The sequence below is a fragment of the Eriocheir sinensis genome, chromosome 46 (assembly GCF_024679095.1).
Source record: "Eriocheir sinensis breed Jianghai 21 chromosome 46, ASM2467909v1, whole genome shotgun sequence".
Lineage (NCBI taxonomy): Eukaryota > Metazoa > Arthropoda > Malacostraca > Decapoda > Varunidae > Eriocheir > Eriocheir sinensis.
Genome location: NC_066554.1, coordinates 13,030,189 through 13,048,615, shown reverse-complemented (window position 1 = coordinate 13,048,615; position 18,427 = coordinate 13,030,189). Strand labels below are relative to the sequence as shown.

General features: G+C 46.5%; 1 protein-coding gene across 1 annotated transcript in view; it reads right to left on the bottom strand.

Annotated features, from left to right (window-relative positions):
• Positions 1-433: 433 nt before the first annotated feature.
• Positions 434-18,427, bottom strand: part of LOC126981146 (microtubule-actin cross-linking factor 1, isoforms 6/7-like) — a 34,837-nt gene continuing 16,843 nt past the window's right edge. Inside the window, exons 2-3 of the mRNA XM_050831859.1 lie at positions 8,044-8,142; positions 434-1,183 (exon numbers count right to left, since the gene is read on the bottom strand). Coding sequence (XP_050687816.1) covers positions 502-1,183; positions 8,044-8,142 — 781 coding nt within the window. The 3' untranslated portion in view covers positions 434-501. The remainder of the gene's footprint in view (positions 1,184-8,043; positions 8,143-18,427) is intronic.

Below are 18,427 nucleotides of genomic sequence, written 5' to 3'. Positions count from 1 at the left end.
CCAACTTATCTTCACCAGGCCGGGGAATTGAACCCCGGTCCCTCTGGTTGTGTCCCAGACGCTCTACCCCTGAGCTAACGGGCCGTGTGTGTGTGTGTGTGTGTGTGTGTGTGTGTGTGTGTAATTCACCACGGCCTGATCACGAGTTGCTCGTCATCGCCAACAAATATCTTCCCGAATATAGCAAGTTCATTATAGTCGATCTCTGGGTACTGTTGGTACCTTCACAGACCACGACCCCATCTCCTTAGATCGAGGAAACATCCTTGCCTGAGCAGAATTTGAACCTCCGACTGCCAGGCCGGAGCCTGGCAGCGCAGTGCTTTGTCCATTGAGCTACCGGCGCGGTGTGTGTGAGTGTGTGTGTGTGTGTGTGTGTGTGTGTGTGTGTGTGTGTCCAAAGTAAACGCCCGTACAAATGCTAAATTGCTTCAAATGCCACCACGTAAGATAGTTTTAGTTTATCAACAAGACGCTGTGTAGCCTATACTTCTTCACAAATCACGAAAATGTATACGTAATAAGAAATAAAGCAGTGTGGGTTAAAAAATTTAAGCCCTTCTTCCCAAGTAATGAAATATCAGCGGCAGGAAGACAGTACTCACCACTGGTCGCTTTCCTTCGCCGCCTGGGAGGAGCAATGGGTGGAGTTGAAGCATGGGATGCTGAAGTCGGGAGAAATGGTGTAACTCCTGAAGATAACACCGGAGCAGCAGAAGCGTGCAAAAAAGCAGAGGGAGAAGGAGGACCAGATGTATTTACTACAGGTGCTACAGCAGAGCTCGAGGCTGATTCTGTTGCCTCTAGGATACCTGCTTCTACAGTACCTAGTGATGACAAAGACGTAACTACAGCAGACGGCACACAACTAGTCACTGGAGTTACGAACATACCGGTAAAATGTGTCTCGGCCACAAGTCTGCTAGGTGTGGGCACAGAGGCAGCGGGCGGTGGCAGGTCGTCGCTGGTCACCACTGTACTGCTAAAGTTGACGCGTGGGGCATAAGTGGCAATGATTCCAGAGGAAGAGTTCGAAAGAGAAACTTCTACGTCCTGTGGCTTTAAGACGCCAGAGGAGGACTTCAATATTCCCCTTGATGGGGCAGATCCCTGTGCTGACATGACCTCAGATGAAGACTTCTTGATACCCCGAGCAGGGGGTTTCACGACCATGCCTCGACTCCTGCAAGACAGACGAAGACGTGAAAAACAAATATTGCCATTCATCAAAGTTTATCAAAGCTTTAATTTTAAGAATAAATATCGTAACTTAATCAGTGTAAAAAAAATCTTTTCTAGAATAATTTAATATCTAACACACCCAACCACCCCCCTACAATAAACAAATGTTGCCACACACACACACACACACGCTGGCTGGCTGACTCACTGACCGACTCATTCTCTCTCTCTCTCTCTCTCTCTCTCTGTGCGTGACACCCAGTCAAAAAACTGCTCTCTGCCGCGTCTCTCCACCCCGCGCGTGTAAATAAGCGGCATGCAACACAACCATCACCAAACCGTGGAACCGCAAGTCCCACCACCTCCATTACTAAACCTCAAGATATTCTAAAAGTCCTAAGTTTCATTGCGCGTAGCTTAAGAAACAAGTTTGAAGAATTGAGATGTCTTGTTGGAATATAAAATTTTGACGTTATTGCTATAACCAAAACATTTATCGACACCACAAATATTGATTAAAGTTCAAAATACAACATAGATGGCTACAGGCTCTTCAACAAAGATCGTGTCAACCGGAGAGGTGGTGGTGTCGCCCTTTATGTCAAAAGCTATTTGCAACCTACTGACAGACCACCAAGAGACAGTAACGTTGAACATTTGTGCGTGCGAGTAAATACTGTAAAAAATAGTCTAAATATATCCGTCACCTACAGGCCTCCGGGTCAATCACTCGAAGATGATGTTGAACTGTACATCGTTTTACGGCAATCACTTAATAACAGCGACTCACTGATATTAGGAGACTTTAATCTCCCTCGTATTGACTGGGCGAGACGCAGAGAATGATTGAATTTTTAGAGGACAATTATTAGCTAGGTCAAATGGTTACAGAGCCTACTCGACAGAATAACATAATAGACCTTGTTATAGCAATCCAAGATAATCTAGTCGGTAATGTTACTGTAGGAGAACATCTCGATTCTTGTGATCATAAATTAATGCGCGTCGACATTAGGGCTCAAACAACAGTGATTGAAAATAGAATAATGGTGCCCAATTTCAAAAGAGCAAATTTCGTAAATTCCGACAAAACCTAACAGAAATACAACTATCAGATGATGGAAACGAAAAGGAAGCCTGGATAAACTTTAAGAATCAATTACTCATTCAGCAGAACACATTTTGTCCCATTTTGCAAGAAGCGAAGTAACACTAATAAAAGTCCATCTTGGTTCAATAATGAAATCAAACATTCGGTTAAGGAGAGAAATTTGTCTTATTGGCTAAAGAAAAAGAAAAACACGCCCGAAAGCATTACGCTTTATCAAAAGCCAGACGGCGAGTGAAAAAATTAGTATGTCAGGCAAAGCGTATAATATGAAGAAAACATTGCAGCCAACTGTATAAATAATCCGAAATCCTTCTTCAGTTATATAAACAACAGGAAGGCGATCAGAAGTGGAATTGGACCCCTACCTAATAGTGACGGTGAACTAGTGACTGAAAGCCAACACGTTGCGAACTTGTTAAACAATTATTTTTCCTCGGTATTTAATACTAGCAGTCTTCCGACCACTACCACCACACCAGCGACGACAATAGTACTGACGTAAATCTCATTCATGTATTGCCTGATTTTGTAATAACTACCGATGAAGTCCTAAATGCTCTCCAAACCACGGCCTGACAATGTATATCCTTTACAACTTAAAGAAACAAAGAGCGAAATATTCTCCTGTCTCACAACCCTTTTCAATATGTACTTGCGACAAGGCATCGTCTCTTTGAATTGGAAAAAAAGTAACGTAACACCGATTTTTAAGATAGGAGATGAAAAAATACCAGGTAATTACAAGCCCATCAGTCGTAGGTAAGCAACTCGAGAGCATAATTAGAGAAAAAATTGTGAGTTACCTTGAAAGCCACTCATTAACGTATCTAACATCACCAAATGTGGGGTACAAACTTGGCGGAGGGACTGTTTTTTGGGGGGCCATTGAAGGTAACGGGCTAAAGAGAAGCCTATCCGGATATTTTGTTTTCATTTATTAATGATCCACGAGATATCCTAGAGTTAAATCAAAGTATGTGCTTATCTTTGTATTCATTCATACACACACTGGTAATAATTCTGTGGTGTCTGATTCACTTAGAGTGAAATTCTATTGTGATAAGCAGTCACAAATTCGTGTCACTAGTAACAATGGAAATAGTAATTTAAGTTTTGCCACCATGAAATATACACAAATAGATATATATGAAAGCTCACCAAGTCACAATAAGTAACATCACCTGCTTTGCGCAGTAAAAATATACTATTTCAGGTATCTGATACCCTCAAAATGGCGAGCCTGCTGCCTGAGGTCTGCGGGCTACAGCCTCAGCGTTGCCAGATTGTCGTACTCAGCCGACTATATTTCCCGACTTCCTACCCCAAACTGTCTTCTGGGCTCTAATAACGAAACTAATTTATAGTTACCGTTAAAAGAGTTAGATTCTGATGTTTCTTGGCAATAGTTAGGCGTCAGAAACAGGTATATACTATGCTTTGAGTACGACAATCTGGCAACGGTGGCTATACGTATTTTCATATTATTGTTCTGTTGTTAAATCAATGTTGTATTCATGAAAAAGAATACTCATAATTTTAGTTAGTTTTTGGTTCTAAGGATTCTTTACGAAATACAATTATAACGTTACCTCCTCTACCTTAGGAAACGTCCTGAATCCTGAAACGGCTATGGTGATGTTAGGTGCACCTATTAAAGACAACGTGACTTCCGTAACAAGAGATCCTACTCATCAAACCCACTGACCTTTTATAACGATCTCTTCTCAGTTTTTGACGTAACCAAATCACTGGACGTAGTCTATTTTGATTTCCAGAAAGCGTTTGATAAAGTTCCACACCATGAATTACTTTATGGATCAAAGCAACTAAGTATTGACGGTCAAGTACACCAATGGATCGCGAATTGGTTGAGCAACAGACATCAAAGAGCGGTGCTCGATGGATTTAACTCAGAGTGGGCGCCTGTCACTAGTGGCGTCCCTCAGGGCTCGGTTCTTGGCCCAGTGCTCTTCATTATTTACATCAACGATGTGGACGTTTTAATCAATAATCTCATTAGTAAATTTGCAGACGACACAAAGATTGGTAAGTCGGCTCTCACTGACGAACACAGGCAAAGGCTCCAAAAAGATTTGCATAAAATTTCAGCTTGGTCTGATAGATGGGAGAAGCCCTTAAATATGGAGCGGTGCCAGGTTCTTCAAGTTGAAACAAGAAATAAAAGGTTCGATTATGAAATGCGTGGCGTTAATTAAACTCAAAAGCGTTCAGTGCGTCTAGGACCTGGATGTCAAAATCGCGTCAAACCTCTAATTCTCACAGCAATGCATCGACGCAGCAAAGAAAACGAACAGAATGCTTTGCTTCATTAAACTAAACGTTTTATTAAAAAATAATGATGTAGTACTTCCACTTTACAATAGTTTAATTTTGGCCCCAATTAGAATATGCGGTACAATTTTGGTCTCCCCACCATGCAAAGGACATTGCTAAATTAGAAGCTGTTAAACGTCGGGCAACAAAAATGATCCCCTCCTTGCGCAACAAACATTACGACGAAAGGCTCTCAACCCTTAACATGTTTTCTCTTGAGAAACGTCTTCTCCGAGGAAAACTGATTGAATGTTTTAAGATACTTAATGGCTTTATGAATGTGGACAAATCAATATTGATTATGATCGATTACATTTTGCGAACGAGAAATAATGGCACAAAACTTGAAGGTAAACAAGTAAATTCAGACTGCACCAAATTATTCTTCACCAACGTTGCAGTGCAAGAATGGAATAAGCTCCCATCTTCAATGGTCCAATAAAGGAAGGTAGACTCCTTTGAAAACAAGCTCGGCCGACACTGCCTTCAACTTAATACTTACTAAAGTAGAAATGCAAAGTTTTGGAGCTATCTGGAGCTTGTTCTCGTGCTGCCAAACATAAAGATGCAGCTCACAAAAGGTACCAGGGCCGTCGCACTCCTGCTAACCATGATCTTTACATTTCTGCCCGGAATCGTGCCAAATATATTATTTGACATATCAGAAGCTCTTTCATTCATAGTAAATGTCAAAACCTTGCTTTTTCTAATTGTTCCAGAGACTTCAGGCACCTGGCCAAAAATATCTCCTCCAATTTCACTTCTTCATCTTTCGATGATCCTTTCCTTAACCCTGACGGCAGCACCGCCGTCTCATCAATCTCTAAGGCTGAACTCTTCTCTCAAACGTTCTATAAAAACTCCACTCTGCACGATTCTTGCCATATTCCTCATACTCATCCCCCCTCTGACTCCTTTATGCCTATTATTACGATTCTTAAGAATGATGTTTTCTATGCCCTCTCTGGCCTCAATCCTCAGAAGGCTTATGGACCTGATGGAGTGCTTCCTATTGTCCTTAAAAACTGTGCTTCCGTGCTGACACCCTGTCTGGTCAAACTTTTTCATCTCTGCCTTTCAACATCTACCTTTCCTTCCTACTGGAAGTACGCCTTCGTACAGCCTGTGCCTTAGAAGGGTGACCGATCCAATCCCTCAAACTACCGTCCTATAGCTTTACTTTCCTGTCTATCTAAAGCTTTTGAATCAATCCTTAACCGGAAGATTCAAAAGCACCTATCCTCTTTTGATCTTCTATCTGATCGCAGGTATGGGTTCCGCAAGGTGTTCTACTAGCGATCTTCTTGCTCTCTTAACTAACTCCTGGTCATCATCTCTTAGCCGTTTCGGTGAAACTTTCTCAGTTGCGCTAGATATAGCGAAAGCTTTCGACAGAGTCTGGCACAACGCTTTACTTTCTGAACTACCCTCCTTCGAATTTTATTCTTCTCTCTGTTCCTTTATCTCCAGTTTCCTTTCTGGCCGTTCCATCTCTGCTCAGGTAGACGGTCACTGTTCTTCCCCTAAACCTATCAACAGTTGTGTCCCACAGGGGTTTGTCCTATCACCCACTCTCTTCCTGTTATTCATCAGTGATCTTTTTTCCATAACAACCTGTCCTATCTATGCATACGCTGATGACTCTACTCTGCATTATTCAACTTTTTTCAACAGAAGACTCTCACAGCAAGAATTACAAGACTCCAGACTCGAGGCTGCAGAACGCTAAGCCTCAGACCTTATTCTTATTTCCGATTGTGTCCTTCAACGCCTCAAAAACTCAATTACTCCACCTATCAACTCGACACAATCTTCCAAACACCTATCCTCTATTCTTCAACAACACTCAGCTGTCACCATCTTTTACACTAAACATCCTCGGCCTATCCTTAACTCAAAGTCTCAACTGGAAACTTCACATCTCCTCTCTTACTAAATCAGCTTCCTCGAGGTTGGGAGCTATGTATAGTCTCCGCCAGTTCTTCTCCCCTGCACAGATGCTTTCCATTTATAAGGGCCTTGTCCGCCCTCGTATGGAGTATGCATCTCACGTGTGGGGGGGCTCCACTCACACAGTTCTCTTGGACAGAGTGGAGTCTAAGGCTCTTCGTCCCATCAGCTCCCCTCCTCTTACTGACAGCCTTCTACTTCTTAAATTCTGTCGCAATGTTCCATCTCTTTCTATCTGCTGTCGATATTTTCATGCTGACTGCTCTTCTGAACTTGCTAACTGCATGACTCCCGCCCTCCCGAGGCCCCGCTGCACTCGACGTTCTACTCTAGCTCATCCCTATACTGTCCAAACCCCTTATACAAGAGTTAACCAGCATCTTCACTCTTTCATTCATTGCACTGGTAAACTCTGGAACAGCCTTCCTTCGTCTGTATATCCTCCTGCCTATGAACTGACCTCTTTCAAAAAAAGTGTATCAGGACACCTCTCCATCCGAAATTGACCTTTCTTTTGGCCACTCTACTTTTTGCTTTTTGGAGCAACGATTATCGGGCTTTTTTTGTATACTTTCTTTTTTGTTGCCCTAGAGTTGTTTTGTATGCTGTAAAAAAAAAAAAAGTAGAATCACTTAGATTTAAGGACTGTGGTAAACCACATACCTAGTCTGGACTACAGGGTCTGTGTGGTCTGAATTTCTTTGTAAATCTATGTAATTTCTCTCTCTCTCTCTCTCTCTCTCTCTCTCTCTCTCTCACACACACACACACACACACACACACACACACACACACACACATAAACATTGCTCAAATGGCTCGGTGGACTAGTCTAAGACTGTTCTGTCAGGCTCTTTTCTGACTAAGGTTCGAGCCCCGCTAAGGTTGAAAAATTATTCCTCTGATAAGGGGTGGTTACTGACCCCACGAAATATAGGGATGGAGGTATGTGACATCCGTTGATCGGTTATGAGCGACGAATGTTTTCATCAGAAGGGTAACTGCTGGTGATCACGAGCCCAGCACGTTATCAGATCGTGGTTCGATTCCCAGGCGGAGTGGAGTCGGATGGGCACTTTTTTTTTATTATTCGGGCCCCCTGTACACCCAGCAGTGAATGAGTGCCGGGTGTCAGTCGGGGGTTGTGTCCCGCCTCCCGGGTCTGTGTGGATGTAAGATTTTATCGTGTCCAGCTCCATGCTCATCAGTGGTTGGCGATCACGATTCTATCTCTTGGGCAGACCATGGTTAATTACACGAACCCACACCCACATCCCCACACTCACATACACAAAGTGCTGAAGAACGAACCTGCCATGAACAACAACGGTGCTCTCCACAACCATTATGCAACCACCCCCACCTCCAACACATTGTTTTTGAGCACGCTATAGACCACACATCACAACACTTGACGAGTGACTGGCAGCTGAATCCTTCTCTTTACCTCAAGGCGACGAACTTACCTCGGGGGTGCTACTGGATGGGGCAAAGTGTAGTCAGCCCCCGAAGTGGGACGGAATCCTCTACTGGTAGCATAGCTTGAGCTGGAGTACACGCTGCCTCTGGTGGGGGAAAGGATATGAAAAAAGGGTTCAAGGTTGGACATTTTTTATACTCAGAACGATGATAAATATAAAGTAACTAGCTTTTTCTTATATTTCTGGAGTACACGCTGCCTCTGGTGGGGGAAAGGATATGAAATAAGGGATCAAGGTTGGATATTTTTATACTCAGAACGATGATAAATATGAAGTAACTAGCTTTTTCTTATATTTCTGAGTGCGAAAGGCATCGTGGCGTACACTAATTTTTTCTTCAGGTATTGGTGACGTCTAGAACTGCAGTATCCCGATGACCGCTCAAGGCTCTGTTCAAGTGCTGAATAAGATTTCACATTTTTTAATCGTTTCTGCTGGAAAACCGCGATGAAACTAGAGGCAGGGTCTTCATCTCTTGTCATAAAAATTACTTTTTTCTTGAACACAGATAAGTTTTCTACTGTACACCTCTCCATTTCTACATACATACCAGCGTGCCTTCACACTTGCAGATACACAATTTTAGTAAGACTACTAACGAATACTACAACTGACCTTAAACTTGTTATTGAAATGAATTTTAAATAATATAATATTTGACCATAAATATAGTTCAGAGATAATGGATAACATTTCTACGTGACGGGGTAGCTTCAGGAATGCATTTCACCCATGTCCAGAGCAGTGTGGGCATGATGTGGGTGGTGTTTTCACATGTGCCTGGCAGAAATTTAATTACTTTGACTTGAAGACGAAACATTATAGTTAGGAGCCCAGATCAATTTATTCAAGTGAACAGAGGAATAAGGCTTGTTAGCCTCATTACACTGAAACAGTCCTAAGAATCACGAATCATAGTTGCTGCTGCTTAATATTATATATCTACAACCTATTGGGTACCTTAAATAAGATTCAAAAGTAATGATTTTTTTATTCAAATGGGTAAGTGGAATGAAAATCTTTGTATGGTAATCACATTTTGAAAGGGGAGGGACATAGTTATCACACTGACAGCAGTTAGTTCATGTATCTGATTTCAGATAGCAACATTGTGAGAGGAGTCAAATTTTGCTTTATTCAAACATGGAGAGGAATGGACAAACTTTGTTGCATTTTAACTGTCAGGTGCTAAGTTACACAAATATATCAATGACAGCAATTTTTTATTGTACCGGAACCGAGACAGCAGCAGCAAAATTACTCTTTCTTGGCTAAACTGGTTTTCTTTACAGACTGAGAGGAATGGTTAAAACCAACGTTCAAGATAGAACATGATAGAATATGAGAATGGCAACTGCAGCAATATTTTTTTTGTAACCAGTCCCGACCAGCAATTTTTTGAGGATCAAATTTCCGTGACTTTTTCAAACATTTAGAAGAATGTATCAAACTTGTTCCATTATAACTGTTAGGTACTAAGTAACAAAAATATATCAAAGGCAGTAATCTTTCTTTGTACTGGGGCCCAGACAGCAACCTCAAGTATGCATGGACCCAACATCAACATCATGAGAGGAATGAATGAAAATGTATTTGTCAGGTATTTAGCTGCATTTTTTTTTTTTTTTTGGTGCTGCAGCGCCGGTAGACTTTTTTGAGTTGGACGGCCCCAGCCCGTTTATGGCGTAGGATAATTATGTTTATAGTGGATGCCTTGATGTATGACTTGCTTGGCACATGTTGCCCTCCGGTGCTCCTCTTGACCAATGCCGCTGAAGTTAAGGTTGACTAATGATCCAGACAGTATGTGGGTAATCATCCGCCACTTGGTGATGACTTGAAAATTCAGCGTGATTCGGTGGGACTTGAACCTAGGCCACGCTAAGTCCTCGTGCTCACCACGCCCGCACGCTAACCACTCGGCCACCGCCTCCCCTAACTAGCGTCACTAATGAAAGTAAATTTTGCTTGCAGACCAAAAGACGAGTCTTCAACTAACTGATGGGACAATTAACTGAATCAAGGATTACTGTCTGATCTTGTGCCAAATGTCTCATAACAATGGGTGATAAAGAACAGAGAGGAAACAGTCTCTGCTAGAAAAAAAGTATAGTAAATAATATTCCTGCCAGTAAAAATCCTATGGCATCATATTGTAGTGCGGCGACGGCCTGATGAACGAGCCTCCCATAACCCACTTAGCCAGCGGGGTACCTCTTTGGCCGACTCGGTAAGGAGTGGCTCTCCCGTCACGCTGGTCGCGGGTTCAATCCCAGGCAGCCGGCGAATACCCTGATCTTGATTAATTTCTCGTGTTATTTCGATACACGCAGAGGCCGTGTTGAGAAATAGGAAGGATGGAAAATAAGCTCGTCGGGGCATTACAATATATCCTTAGAACATCCCACAACCCCTTCCTGTCAACCTTGTCATATGCCTTCTCAGATCTATGAAAGCAGCAAACAGCTTCCTATCCTTCTCTAGGTATTTTTCAACTAATATTTACAGTGCAAATATTTGGTCTACACAGCCCCTTCCTTTCCTAAAATCCCCTTGTCCATCTTCTACACTTTTCTCAGTTATTTTTTTCACCCTCTCATTTAAAACCCTTCCATACACTTTTCCTGCCACACTTAGTAGACTTATTCCCCTGTAACTATTAAAATCATCTCTGCTTCCTTTCCCTTTGTACAGTGGCACAACAATAGCCTTTCTCCAATCCTCTGGCACCTTACCCTGTTCCCATACTAGGTTGCATATCCATAATAACCATTCCACAACTACATCTCCTCCATATTTCAGTATTTCTGCTGTTATGCCATCAGCTCCAGGAGTTTTTCCTACTCTTAACTTTTTCATTGCCTCCTCTATCTCACCTCTCTCCACCCTCCCTTGTGGATCTGGTCGCCCTACACTGATCTTTATTCCTACACTAGTCACTTCTGCTCTTCCTCCCACTCTCATTCATTACAGTTTCAAAGTGATACTTCCATACCTCCCTTATCTTTTCATTCCCTCTCACAAACACCCCATCTTTCCTCTTTATGCTACTTATGTCATTCTTTTCTCCCCCATTTCTCTCTAACTTCTCTCAAAGAAAAAAAAAATTGTTCTGGTATTTTGCTGAAATTTTCCTACTAAAATCATGATCCACTCTCTTTACTTTCCCTAACCAATCTCTTTACCAACATCTTACTCTCCCTGTGCTTTCTCTCCCATCTCCTTCTCGCCTCCTCCGTCACATTTCTCTGTAACATTTTCTTTCGTTTTTCACGCGACCTATACCAGACTACTTCCTCCGTTCCCCTGATCACTCAACTCTTAAACACCACATAAACCTTCTTTACTCCTTCACTGTGCTCTATCTGTGCTCTCGCTCTTCCAAGTATTTCCTACACCTTCCTCCTATACAACTCCCTGCGGCAACTGTCACGCAATTTCTCAGTTGTTAATTCCTTCCTACCCTTTTCCCTCTTCCCATTCCCTCTGAATTCCCATTTCTCTTTCATTCTAATTTTGGCTACTACCGTGAAGTGATCAGATCCAATGTACATTCCTCTCACAACTTTTGCATTTATTACATCCTGTCGCAACCTCCTATCCACAGCTATATAATCTATTACACTCCTTATGTCTACCCTTGCCAATGTATGCCGGTTAATTAACTTGTGCTGAAAGGTGTTTGCCAAGAACAAACCCCTCTCAGCACAAACATTCACAAGTTATTGTTCATTCTCTTTCACTCCATCCGCACCCTATTTCCCAACCACATCACCAATCTCCCTGTTTCCACCTTCTGCATTCATATCTCCTAACACAAGAATTCTTCTTTCACTTCCAAAAATAAATAAATAAATAAAACACTGTTCTAAGTCCTCCCAGAATCTCTTCATCTCACTCATGCCTTCCCTTCTCTTATCATTCACCGGCGCATGTACACACACCCATGTATACCTTACTATCCCTATCTTTACTGTCATCCACACTATCCTCGAACCACACCACCCATGCCCATCCACTCCCTCCCATACTCATGGGGAGGCCAATAACACACATCCCTGTCTCCCTCTTCCCCCTGGACCCCTGCCCATACTACTTCCCCTTCCACACTCCCACAGTCTCTCTCCGCCCTCACTCCCACACCCCCACACACCACACCCTTTCATATGCGTCTCACTCACATCTGATACATCATTCCATCCTTTCTGGAATTCGTTTGTTATCTCCCTTCTCTTCCCTTTCTCATTCATCCCATTCCCATTTATACATGCCACCCCTAAAATATTTACTGGCAGAACAATTTTACGATTCGCTCGAAAAGTCTAAACTGCTTCATATTTGCCTACATATTTCCAAAATAATTATGTTAGAGGTTTATTAGTTCTCTAAAAATAACAGGAGTAATAAAGTAATACAGTGGGGCTCCCGTGGTCCCATGGTAGAGTCTGCGCCTTGCGCTCCGGTGGGTGCTGGAACGTATAGGTTCGAGACCTGCCCGGTGCCATGGGAGTGAAAAGGTGGGCTCTTTCCTCCTCCTTGAAAGAATTGGACATCTTTCTACCAGCCATCTGGGTGGTTGCGCGGCATGCATCGCCTTCCTCCCTTGGGGTATATCCCCAACGAAATACCCCCCCAAAAAAGTAATACATTATTTTTTTAATTGATGTGTTTCAATATTTTGCTGATCAAAATGCCAACAAGGAGTTGAGAGAATCAAAACAAAAAGATACAAGTCATTGGACAACCAAGGAGGAAATTTATAGAAACTCTGAAGACAATCCCTCTTCTCCAGACAAATCTGAAAGCAGCCAAGTTCAGATTTGAAGAGACAGGCTATGATAAATTGGATGAGACTGACATTCATTATGATCTTATCAGTGGAACTGGCTATGACTCTTTGTGGTTAACTGCCCCTTCTAGTCCATGTTTGCCGATGGTCATTGGGTGTTATTCTCATTTTGAAAATGACCATCTTCCTCTCTCTATCATTGCTTACAGTAACCCGAAATGATGTAATACAATAAACCATGAATTGTTATTTGCCCGTTGCAAAAGTGACAAAAATGAAGTACCATGTAGTTTCCTATGACTTGGCAACTGCCATGAAATGATATACAATTTAAAGTCTGCATGCACCTCTGCATGCTGAAATGATTATTCTGAATGTAGGAAAAAATGGCACCGGAAAAAAATAGCACAGGAATAAATGACACCAGAAAAAATGGTGTATGACACATTTTTCAGCATAGGAAAAAATGGCACACAGAAATATTTGCTTGTTATGGCATGATTTCAGTAATTACAGGTTTCGAATATTTTGCCATCCTCCTCTTCTTCTCCTTTCCATCTTCTTCTTCTTCTTCTTCTTCTTCTTCTTCTTCTTAGTTAAACTGAACTTTTCAAATTTCACTTCCGGACTCTAAATGTGTTTCTCTCTCTCTCTCTCTCTCTCTCTCTCTCTCTCTCTCTCTCTCTCTCTCTCTCTCTCTCTCTCTCTCTCTCTCTCTCTCTCTCTCTCTCTCTCTCTCTCCACTGTAAGATAGGCTACTGCGGACTTGAAAATAATGTTGTTGTCTAATTATTTACTTACATATTGTCAGTCGTTCTCTCTCTCTCGTATTTAGCTTAGGTATGCCTTTGGTTAGTTATTACACGCATCAAATGATTTACGATCATTATTCTGCCAGGTTGGTTGGTCACAGTCACCCAACGATATGGCGTGCGATCCAATGAATCCAAGCTGACCATGCTGTTGTAGCTACTCAGATGCTGCAAGAATCTCGTGGTGAGCCTCCCAAGAAACGCCAGAAAAGGGTCTACAAGAATCTATAGGCACGGATGAAGAACCTCTGCCTAGACCGCCGGGCTGGTCGTAAATCTGTTGAGGAGTTTCTACGAGGAGCTGGCTACAACATTCGCTGGAAATCTTAAGCAGTATAACAAAAATCTTAAATAAAACTTTTTAAATGTAAAATTTTTAAATGGAAATGTTTTGAAATGTAAAATTATTAAATGGAAAATGTAAAGAAATTAAATTTTAACACATTTTAGCTGATTCTACTGTGCCATTTTTTCCTATGCTGAAAAATGTGGTGCTTTTTCCTATGCCATTTTTTCTGGTGCCATTTATTCCTGTGCCATTTTTTTCTGGTGCCCACGAGAGTGTTGTCCCCTGTGTCCCATCCACGCCCACGATAGTGTTGTCCCCTATGTCCCCTCCCTGCCCACGAGAGTGTTGTCCCCTGTGTCCCCTCCCTGCCCACGAGAGTGTTGTCCCCTGTGTCCCCTCCCTGCCCACGAGAGTGTCGTCCACTGTGTCCCCTCCCTGCCCACGAGAGTGTTGTCCCCTATGTCCCCTCCCTGCCCACGATAGTGTTGTCCCCTGTGTCCTCTCCTGCCCACGAGAGTGTTGTCCCCTGTGTCCCCTCCTGCCCACGAGAGTGTTGACCCCTGTGTCCCCGCCCTGCCCACGCGAGTCGTCCACTGTGTCCCCTCCCTGCCCACGAGAGTGTTGTCCCCTGTGTCCCCTCCCTGCCCACGAGAGTGTTGTCCCCTGTGTCCCCTCCCTGCCCACGAGTGTTGTCCCCTGTGTCCCCTCCCTGCCCACGAGAGTGTTGTCCCCTGTGTCCCTCCTGCCCACGAGTGTTGTCCCTGTGTCCCCTCCTGCCCACGAGAGTGTTGTCCCTGTGTCCCTCCCTGCCCACGAGAGTGTCGTCCTGTGTCCCCTCCATGCCCACGAGAGTGTTGTCCACTGTGTCCCCTCCCTGCCCACGAGTGTTGTCCACTGTGTCCCCTCCATGCCCACGAGTGTTGTCCCTGTGTCCCTCCTGCCCACGAGTGGTGTCCCCTGTCTCCCCTCCCAGCCCACGAGTGTTGTGTCCACTGTGTCCTCTCCGCGCCCGCGAGTGTTGTCCCTGTGTCCCCTCCCTGCCCACGAGAGTGTTGTCCACTGTGTCCCCTCCATGCCCACGAGAGTGTTGTCCATTGTGTCCCTTCCATGCCCACGAGAGTGTTGTCCCCTGTGTCCCCTCACCGCCCCAGAGTGTTGTCCCCTGTGTCCCCTCCACACCCACGAGAGAGTTGTCCCCTGTGTCCCTCCATGCCCATGAGTGTTGTCCCTGTGTCCCTCCACTGCCCACGAGAGTGTTGTCCCCTGTGTCCCTCCATGCCCACGAGAGTGTTGTCCCCTGTGTCCCCTCCATGCCCACGAGTGTTGTCCCTGTGTCCCTCCATGCCCACGAGTGTTGTCCCCTGTGTCCCCTCCATGCCCATGAGTGTTGTCCACTGTGTCCCCTCCCTGCCCACGAGAGTGTTGTCCACTGTGTCCCCTCCCTGCCCACGAGAGTGTTGTCCCCTGTGTCCCCTCCATGCCCACGAGAGTGTTGTCCACTGTGTCCCCTCCATGCCCACGAGAGTGTTGTCCAGTGTGTCCCTCCTGCCCACGAGAGTGTTGTCCCTGTGTCCCTCCTGCCCACGAGAGTGTTGTCCCCTGTGTCCCCTCCTGCCCACGAGTGTTGTCCCTGTGTCCCCTCCTGCCCACGAGTGTTGTCCACTGTGTCCCGCCATGCCCACGAGAGTGTTGTCCCCTGTGTCCCCTCCAGGCCCCCGAGTGTTGTCCCCTGTGTCCCCTCCCTGCCCACGAGAGTGTCGTCCACTGTGTCCCCTCCCTGCCCACGAGAGTGTTGTCCCCTGTGTCCCCTCCATGCCCATGAGTGTTGTCCCCTGTGTCCCCTCCATGCCCACGAGAGTGTTGTCCACTGTGTCCCCTCCATGCCCACGAGAGTGTTGTCCCCTGTGTCCCCTCCATGCCCACGAGTGTGTTCCCCGGTGTCCCTCCATGCCCACGAGTGTTGTCCCCTGTGTCCCCTCCATGCCCACGAGTGTTGTCCCCTGTGTCACCTCCATGCCCCAGAGTGTTGTCCTGTGTCCCTCCATGCCCACGAGTGTTGTCCCCTGTGTCCCCTCCATGCCCATGAGTGTTGTCCCCTGTGTCCCCTCCACACCCACGAGAGAGTTGTCCCCTGTGTCCCCTCCATGCCCATGAGTGTTGTCCCCTGTGTCCCCTCCATGCCCACGAGAGTGTTGTCCCCTGTGTCCCCTCCATGCCCACGAGAGTGTTGTCCCCTGTGTCCCCTCCATGCCCATGAGTGTTGTCCCCTGTGTCCCCTCCATGCCCATGAGTGTTGTCCCCTGTGTCCCCTCCATGCCCATGAGTGTTGTCCCCTGTGTCCCCTCCCTGCCCACGAGAGAGTTGTCCCCTGTGTCCCCTCCATGCCCATGAGTGTTGTCCCCTGTGTCCCCTCCATGCCCACGAGAGAGTTGTCCCCTGTGTCCCCTCCATGCCCACGAGAGTGTTGTCCCCTGTCTCCCCTCCCTGCCCACGAGAGAGCTGTCCCCTGTGTCCCCACCATGCCCAAGAGTGTTGTCCCCTGTGTCCCCTCCATGCCCACGAGAGTTGTCCCCTGTGTCCGCTCCAGGCCCTTGAGTGTTGTCCCCTGTGTCCCCTCCACGCCCACGAGAGTGTTGTCCCCTGTGTCCCCTCCATGCCCATGAGTGTTGTCCCCTGTGTCCCCTCCATGCCCACGAAAGAGTTGTCCCCTGTGTCCCCTCCATGCCCATGAGTGTTGTCCCCTGTGTCCCCTCCACGCCCACGAGAGTGTTGTCCCCTGTGTCCCCTCCATGCCCATGAGTGTTGTCCCCTGTGTCCCCTCCATGCCCAAGAGTGTTGTCCCCTGTGTCCATTCCATGCCCATGAGTGTTGTCCCCTGTGTCCCCTCCATGCCCATGAGTGTTGTCCCCTGTGTCCCCTCCATGCCCACGAGAGAGTTGTCCCCTGTGTCCCCTCCATGCCCATGAGTGTTGTCCCCTGTGTCCCCTCCATGCCCATGAGTGTTGTCCCCTGTGTCCCCTCCACGCCCACGAGAGAGTTGTCCCCTGTGTCCCCTCCACGCCCACGAGAGTGTTGTCCCCTGTGTCCCCTCCATGCCCACGAGAGTGTTGTCCCCTGTGTCCCCTCCACGCCCACGAGAGTGTTGTCCCCTGTGTCCCCTCCATGCCCACGAGAGAGTTGTCCCCTGTGTCCCCTCCACGCCCACGAGAGTGTTGTCCCCTGTGTCCCCTCCATGCCCATGAGTGTTGTCCCCTGTGTCCCCTCCATGCCCATGAGTGTTGTCCCCTGTGTCCCCTCCATGCCCATGAGTGTTGTCCCCTGTGTCCCCTCCATGCCCATGAGTGTTGTCCCCTGTGTCCCCTCCATGCCCATGAGTGTTGTCCCCTGTGTCCCCTCCATGCCCATGAGTGTTGTCCCCTGTGTCCCCTCCATGCCCATGAGTGTTGTCCCCTGTGTCCCCTCCATGCCCATGAGTGTTGTCCCCTGTGTCCCCTCCACGCCCACGAGAGTGTTGTCCCCTGTGTCCCCTCCACGCCCACGAGAGTGTTGTCCCCTGTGTCCCCTCCACGCCCACGAGAGAGTTGTCCCCTGTGTCCCCTTGTCGCGGTTTAGATTCGCGACAAGTTATTTTATATTTTATTTGCATGGGTAGGATGATAAGTAGGATAAGACGGACGCGTTTTCCTTGTTCATCACGTGACGGGCGCGGCAGCGGGTCACGATGACTCACTTGCCTGTTGGCTCGCTGGCCGGAGGCCTGTGCTGCCAGCGGCGTGATGATGCCTAGGCGTGCATTTTGTGCGGGTCGCCCGCTGTGTTTTAACTGCGCTTACGCACTTTCAGGAGTCGCCACTCCACTCTGCAGGTGCGTAGTAGTGTGTGCATTACTGCAGCTAGTTACGCCTCTGTTGATGAGGAAGTCTTGTATTGTCTTTGTGCTTCCCGCCATGGGGGTTGTTGCCGCCCGCGGCCTGTGTTGCTAGCCCGCGATTGTTGCTTTCCTCTACGTGTCTGTACGTAGCTTGCTCCGCTGTTTATATTGCGGTGCCATGCACTTGCAAGTTATAGCTGCGCGTCAGGAAAGTGTAACGATATCTGCCTATGGCAGTATTGCTCAGAGTGCTGTCAGCACCCTCTGTTGTATTTTCCGCGCCAGCAGCGTTTTGCATCTCGGCCGGGCGAGTTGGGGCCGTCAGGTCACTCGCCGCGGCTCGGGACTTCCTTCTCCCCCTGACCGCCGTCTGGTGAGGTCACGGGGCGACGTTCCTCTACTCTCGCCTATCTCTTGGCACCACGCGGTTTTCCTCCTGCTGGAGTGTGGGGATCCTGGGCTTCGCCACTTCGGGATACAGCCCACACCGGGTCTCAGTTTGGGTGTGTCGAGTCCGCGGCGGCCTCTTCCTGAAAGCCGCATCTACCGCCGACATCACGCGCCTGATGAGAGGACCCACGGCAGGAAGGACAAGCTGCAGCCACCTC